General features: G+C 38.1%; 1 protein-coding gene across 1 annotated transcript; it reads left to right on the top strand.

Annotated features, from left to right (window-relative positions):
* Positions 1–480: 480 nt before the first annotated feature.
* On the top strand, positions 481–6011 carry LOC137720896 (ATP-dependent 6-phosphofructokinase 5, chloroplastic-like). Its single transcript, XM_068460019.1, has 13 exons — positions 481–950; positions 1027–1117; positions 1392–1465; positions 2142–2253; positions 2975–3070; positions 3236–3337; positions 3443–3517; positions 3917–4057; positions 4220–4336; positions 4426–4530; positions 4791–4871; positions 5219–5347; positions 5487–6011. Exons 1-13 carry the CDS (start codon positions 655–657, stop codon positions 5652–5654), a joined length of 1587 nt encoding a protein of 528 aa, XP_068316120.1. The 5' UTR covers positions 481–654; the 3' UTR covers positions 5655–6011.
* Positions 6012–7481: the final 1470 nt, after the last annotated feature.

Raw genomic sequence — 7481 nt, 5'->3', positions numbered from 1 at the left:
TGTCAGCATTGTTTTTGAAACATGGTCTGATTTTTTGCTTTGCATGTGAACTTGCTTGTCTCTTTTTGCATGTGAATTTGCTGCATGGTTTGTCTCCTAGAGCTCGTAACTTTGTCATTTCTTGTATTTGCTTTCATGTGAACTTTGCTGAATGTTAGAAGTTTGCCTTTTTCTGTCAAGGGTAACCTGGCATTTTTGAAATTATTTGTCCTTATGGTTAAATGAAAGTTTTTCATGTGCTTTTGGATAGTATTCCCTTAATTTAAAGTGTTTTTTTTTTTTTTTTTTTTTTTTTTTTTCTTTTGGTGAATCAAATTTAACAAATCTCAAACGAAAGAACAAAAACCTAGAATTTTATGAAATAATATGTGTAATTCCTAGAAAAGCAAAAAATAAATAAAGAAAACAAAAAAGCCGGCTTTCGCAAACGTTGAAAACGCCGAAAAGCAGAGAACGCCAAAAAAGAAAGAGAAAGGCTTTGACAGCTTGGACTTCAAAACCTCCTGCAGCCTGCTAATAAGTCAGCTCGTACGGCCCTCCGTCGTTGCTTTCTATTTTCCCTCCTTAATTATTTATTTACTCTCTCTCCTCTCTTTCTGCAATTCTTCCAACTCTCCCATTGATCAATACAAACTTGAAGAAATCTTAAGTATTATGGCCACTCTCTCGCACGCGATCGCCCCGCCGGGACTCGGCCCCCACCGCCGCGCTTCTCACGGATTCTCTCCGCCGTCTCTGAGACTACTGACTACTTCCAGTGGAGTCGCCAAGAACAGCAGCCGCGTCTTCGCTCAGAGCAAGAGCCATGGCCGGCAGCAGATCGATTTCAGTGATCCCGACTGGAAATCCAAGTTCCAGAAGGATTTCGAGAAGCGGTTTAACATCCCTCACATCACTGATGTCTTCCCTGACGCCGTTCCCATTCCTTCCACCTTCTGCTTACAAATGAGGTCACTTTATTCTTCTTTTATTGTTTGAATTTATTTTTGAATTTGAGTTGGGAGGGCCTCAGATATTGTGTTGCAGGACTCCGGTGATTGAAGACTTTGCAGGTGGGTACCCGTCGGACGAAGAGTGGCACGGCTACATAAATAACAATGACCGGGTACTCCTTAAGGTAAATAAAGCAATTATCTTTCAAATGTTGTAAAAATAATTTGCCATCTGAATCTTTTTGAATCACTATAGAGCACTATATAGTATGAGAGAACTTGTGAGAAACTTATGTATTTGCACCTTCAATCTATTAGGAGAGTACCCTTTTCGTTTTTTCAATTTTCGTTACTTTTGGGTTGAACCAATTGAATGGTAATGGTTTATATGACTCTCATGCGAGAATCACTAAAGACTACTGTTTGCGTGTGTGTTTTTTATGTCTTTAATATGTGCAGACCATATACTACTCGTCGCATACGTCTGCTGGTGCTGAATGCATTGATCCTAATTGTACTTGGGTGGAGCAATGGTAAATATTTCTCTCAACTTACTTTCGTTGTTTGTGGATGAAGTTCTGAGCGGCAATAAGTTGAAGATCGGTTTAATGATACAGATTTTTAGATCGGTTATGTTTTGTGCCTTGGATGTTTTCCAGTGAGAAGTAAAAAACAGAGCGATTCTGTGAGTTCTGGTTGTGGATGGGGGACCGCTAGGTCAATGGTTCTAATAGTTTCGGTTTTGATAGGGATTTGTAGTCCTGTTGCAGGGTGAAAGCTGAAAAGGATGCTTAATGGTGAGCCATTGGAATGGCGGTTTCCTCATTCATGTTCTCTTTGTACTTGTAGGGATTTTAAGGCAATAGATGTTTTTTTTTTTTTTTTTTTCCTTCGAATTACCACGTTTTTTATTTATGAGTTAATCGAGTGTAGTAGCTTCTTTTTCTTTCATCGGCTGATGGTCATCATTTTTACTCTATGTAAATTCAGAAAGGAGCACACAAGCTTCCATACATATTTTTCAAAGTTTTCTACATTTAGGCTAATGACAGGTCTTCAAATAATTGCAACTTGAATGTATTCATATTATATTAACTTTTGATTGATCTTTTGGTACATGCGTACTTTAGCTTGCTTAGCATAGGTGACACTAGCTTTTCAATTTTGAAAACTGCAATTTGTGCTGAATATGATATTGAAAATTTCCAGGGTTCATCGTGCTGGGCCTCGGGAAAAAATATATTTTAAACCAGAAGAAGTGAAAGCAGCAATTGTAACATGCGGAGGGCTCTGCCCTGGTCTTAATGACGTCATCAGACAGGTCATTATCATTACACCAAAATTTTAAATTTTTATAGTTTTCTTGTGGCTTTTATCAGCCTTGGCCTTGAAAGTTCTATTTGATGGAATTAGTATTTCAATAATTCATGATGTAGTAGTAGAAACTGTAATTTAAAGTTCTGATATAACAACATATGCCATTTTCACATTCTGTTATAGGAGTATAGGACAAACAATGGGCGTGGGCGTTTCTGTGTATGAGTATGGTGAGTTTAGCAGATGGTATAAATTTTGGTAGTAAGAACTTTAGAGAAAATAAGAAGATTTAGGATTGCTGTATTGCAGAAAAATTACACGGAGAAAATGATCAGAAAAGTATGTAGAGAAAAATGAAAAGAGAGAGGAGAAAAGTATAGATGTAGCAGTCCAAGCGTAAAGCCTTACAAAAATACTGTATTGTCATTCACCAAACCTGCCGACAGGCAGACCTCCCAATCTGAGTATTTGTGGGTTTTTTTTTAATACATTGTAGACTTGAACATTTCATTCTTTTAGTATTGATGTTTTTGGTCGGTCAAGTATTTGTGATCTTAAGCTTTACACTACACTGGTAAGGCAAAAAGTTTAATTACATTGAGGAGTTACTTACCAACTACATGATTGGGGCTTAGCATCTTTCTTCCCTGATTGTTTTCCTTTTCAGCTCCAAACCTTCATACTTTCTTCTGCTGTATTTGACATCAAACATATACGTTCTGCAGATCGTCATTACACTTGAAATATACGGTGTCAAACAGATTGTGGGGATTCCTTATGGTTACCGCGGATTTTCTGAAAATGAATTAGCTGAACTGCCAGTAAGTTCTTGCTTTTGTCCTTGCAAGTAGCTGTCTAATATGAATCATTCAATCAACAATTCTCTTGCATCCTTTCTATGCTTCTAAGATAAATATATGTTTCCTATATTTCGAAAATGCATTTATGTTGTAGACTAATATGTTGAAACTGGAATTGATTATCAGCTATCTAGGAAAGTGGTTCAAAATGTTCATCTTTCTGGTGGAAGCTTGTTAGGAGTTTCACGTGGAGGTCCCAGCGTTAGTGACATTGTGGACAGTTTGGAGGTGATTACTTGAAAAGCTTCTTTTTTAAGAAATTGGTAATATTGAACCATCATGATTCCCCTATAATTCAGTGTTATGATATATGTATTTGCGTGTTGATATCAGGAAAGAGGGATCAACATGGTTTTTATTTTGGGCGGAAACGGCACACATGCTGGAGCCGATGCAATACACAATGAGGTTGGTAAGCTTAGAATCTGGTATTTATTCATTATTAAAAAAGAATTTCCTAACATTGCCCTCATAGGACTCGTGTAAGATATTCTTCTTTCAAGTTTGAGTACAATGTCTCTTACATGACAATGACCGAAGAAAATAATAAGGAAAACTTTTGGGAAGGAATGAGTGCTCTGTGCTATAGTTTGGGATAGTCTGTCTGTTTATTACTATTAAAATGTGTCAGGCAATACTGGTAGAGGCTGGGAAATGATGTACTGGACATATATTCTGGGAGGATTTTCATAGAGAGTCTCATTTGTGACAATCATATAGTCTTTGCAAGTTGTGAATGCTTGGTTCTTTCATTTGCCTTAATTTTTATAAGGTCTAATTGTTTTTTGGTTCCTATTTTGCTGTTAGTGCCGTAAAAGACAGTTAAGAGTGGCTGTAGTTGGTGTGCCGAAAACCATAGACAATGATATTTTGCTGATGGACAAAACTTTTGGTTTCGACACAGCTGTTGAAGAAGCTCAACGGGCAATAAATTCAGCATACATTGAGGTAGAAGTTATGATATGTAATTGTTTCTTATGTTAATTATTCAATATCATTTTCATGTCATGCGTGGGTTTATGTTTCTGCGAGGGTTCTACACTTGTACTTAAATTTCCTGGCAGTGATATCTACATGATATGCTGATCTTTCTCCTCAATCTTGTAATAGGCACATAGTGCTTACCATGGCGTTGGCATTGTTAAATTGATGGGTCGTAGCAGTGGATTCATAGCAATGCATGCATCCCTAGCTAGTGGACAAATTGACATATGTTTGATACCTGAGGTACTTAGACTGGACCCGTGCTAATGATATATGCTATTTTCATTTATTTCCGACCCTCCACTGATGCTAGTGATATATGCACATCCAAGGTACCTTTTCAAATACATGGCCCTCATGGTATTTTGCACCATCTAAAATACCTAATTCAAACAAAGGGATCAGCTGTGGTCTGCGTAGCAGAGGGAGCAGGGCAGGTGAGTCGGAATCATAATTTCAAGTCATGTTTTATTTTGTAGGTCATTGTATATGTAACTTATTATGTTAAGAAAAAGATAAAATTTTTTGTTCTTTTGGTTACCAAAAACTTATGTATTTAACCTAAAAAGATAATGATCATTTATTCCCTGGATTTTATGTCTAAATTATTATTATTTTTCTTTGATTTTTCTCTGGTTGATGTTTTTCTTGACTACATGGTGAGATTGTTGAGTTCTGTATGGTTCTTTTCGTGCAGAATTTACTAGAGAAAACCAATGCTACTGATGCATCTGGAAATATGGTATTTGGGGATATTGGCGTACATATTCAGCAAGAGGTTGGTGATTGTGTTATAATGCGATAATGATTTCCAATGCATTTGAGAACCCAGTTTTAGACTTGTAGCATACTATCCGTGGTTTTCGACCTCAAATATGAAAAAATTATACGGATATAGATCATGATTGCTTCCAGTAGGCAATGAGTCTCGTTAGGACTTTTAATATGCTTGTGTACTTAAACGGACAAAAGTAGGATCAAGACACAGAACGCAGTCATAGTAATTGACCATTTTTGTTTCTTTTCATAAGAAATATCTGATAGTCTGATAATGCAATTCCTCTGATTTAATTGTTTTGTTCATAATTTGGATGAAACATTTTTAACCATCTATTCTTCTGCCAGACAAAAAAGTATTTTAAAGAGGCTGGTGTTCCCGTTGACGTGAAGTATATAGACCCCACATACATGATCCGTGCATGTCGTGCAAATGCATCAGACGGAATACTTTGCGCTGTATTAGGGCAAAATGCTGTGAGTGTCTTTTCTCCATCTCTCTTTCTCAAACACCCACACATGCACACGCACCTGCGCATATATTTGCACAAGACCATTTCTTTCCTTTTGTATCTCATATGAAGTTACGTTGAATATGTGCTCCTGGATACAACAGGTTCACGGGGCGTTCGCTGGATACAGTGGAATCACAGTTGGCACTTGCAACACTCATTATGTATACCTTCCAATTCCTGAGGTCATATCTCATCCCAGGCTGGTGGATCCGAACAGCCGAATGTGGCATCGTTGCTTGACTTCCACAGGTCAGCCGGACTTTATCTAGCTACGTAGGCGTCATTAGCCTCAGTTTTGAAAAATACAAACTTCCAAGAGTAAGTTATAAGCAAAAAAGAAATAACCAGCATCAGAAGAAATCTGGTTTGGTCGCGCTTGCTGCGGAAGAAATAATACAAAACGATGACGACATTCCCTCCGCTAAATGTCTAGTGTATAGCATAACAGCTTCAGAGTCGTCTTAATCGTTTTGAACGTCAAAACTCGCCAAGCAATTGATGCTTGGTTCATAATGTACATCATATGTTGTATCCTTACAAGTCGTTCAAGTAATCCGAACGCGGTTACTGATAAATTGAACCAGACCAAGCATATACTTGATTCAAATACATAATTTAGTTTTAAAGCTTGGGATGCCTACAAGTCGTTCAAGTAATCTTAGAGACCGTATGGTATTCTACTAAAAAAAAAATCATCCTTTTAAAAAGTATTTTCCAAGACCATTTCTTATGAGCAATTTTTAACAAGATTCAAAGAATTGTTTGGAATAAAATTTAAAGTGTTTTGGAGTTTTCGCAATTAAAATTAAAAAAGAAAATGCAACCATCAACTCCTTGGTGGAGCTGATGAAGGAGAGCAAGAGCAAGAGAAGAATGGATCCGAAGTAAGAGGGAGACGACAGTAGATTAGAGGAAGGGGGGGGGGGGGGGGGGGCGGATCTGGCGGGAGAGTAGAGAGCAGCGAGGAGACAAAGAAGATAGAGGAGAGAGAGAGGAGGAGGATTGGACGTGAGAGTAGAGAGAGCAGAGAGGAGACAGAAAAGAGAGAGACAAAGAGAGATAGAACTAAGGGTGGGCATTAAAATCATGAAATGTAGAACCCAATTTGCGGAGGTGATGGCAATGCTTAGGGGTTGTGAACTGGCGACGGAGCTGGGTTTTAGGTGGGTTGTGGCGGAATTTGATTCGCTTGAGATGATCTCTTCCTTACAGGGCGATATTTCTAAGGGCAGCTGGGGAGTGTTTCCAATCTTAGATGCTATTTTGAGTTTAGGGAACTCTTTTCAGGGCTGTCGCTGGTCTTGGGTTCCAAGATCGGCCAATCAGTCGACGGACCATCTGGCGTCGAGGAAAAACATGAAGATGTGCGGCACCACTTGGGTCAGAAGACCCCCATCTTCATTGATTCACATTCTCAACAAGGATGGGCTTCCTTGCCCTCCATAATGGTTTTTTTTTTTGTTTTGTGGGTGTGTTGGGTTGGCGTTTTGCCTTTGTGGCAACGTCTTTTCTCTGTAAGCCCTCTCATGTCCCTTCTCTTTGTTTTGCTGTGTTTGCCCCTTTGGTGGGCCCTCTCATGTCCCTTCTCTTTGTTTTGCTGTGTTTGCCCCTCTGGTGGGCTTTCTTTGTTATGTTGGCTTTTACCCTGGTGTTGAATTTATCCAGTCTTTCAAAAAAAATCAAACAGAACTTAAAAATAATTGAAAAAAATTGTGTTAACAAAAAACCGATCAAACCCGGTCTAAAAACGAACTGAACCGGTCAGATCGGTTCTGATTTTGGTTTTTATCGGATCCGATCTGAACAGAATTGAACCTTATTTTTAATTATTTTTTTTATTTTAAATAGAATCTTTTAGGCCTTTATTTTTATCTCTCTGTTCAGCCCAGATATGAAAAAAGTCCATATCCAAAGCTCCCAAACTTAAGCCCAAATAGCTTTAACAATACCAACCAAGTTAGAAATCTAGTTAAGGTTTTAAACCCAAAGTTGAATATTAAACGGACCCTTGGTTGCTATGGTGTGGTGGTGTTCTACCAAATGCTAAACTTTTCTCAAATTTAAGACAATTTCAACAAAAATGCTTGAGCAGAAGT

Source organism: Pyrus communis, chromosome 16 (genome assembly GCF_963583255.1).
Source record: "Pyrus communis chromosome 16, drPyrComm1.1, whole genome shotgun sequence".
Classification (NCBI taxonomy): Eukaryota; Viridiplantae; Streptophyta; class Magnoliopsida; order Rosales; family Rosaceae; genus Pyrus; species Pyrus communis.
This window is presented reverse-complemented; position numbering and strand designations above follow the sequence as displayed.

Coding starts and splice junctions, on each gene's coding strand:
- LOC137720896 (XM_068460019.1), top strand. CDS start 655: ATGGCCACTCTCTCGCACGCGATCGCCCCGCCGGGACTCGGCCCCCAC. Junction 951..1,026: donor ACCTTCTGCTTACAAATGAG/GTCACTTTATTC, acceptor ATTGTGTTGCAG/GACTCCGGTGATTGAAGACT. Junction 3,518..3,916: donor CCGATGCAATACACAATGAG/GTTGGTAAGCTT, acceptor TTTTGCTGTTAG/TGCCGTAAAAGACAGTTAAG.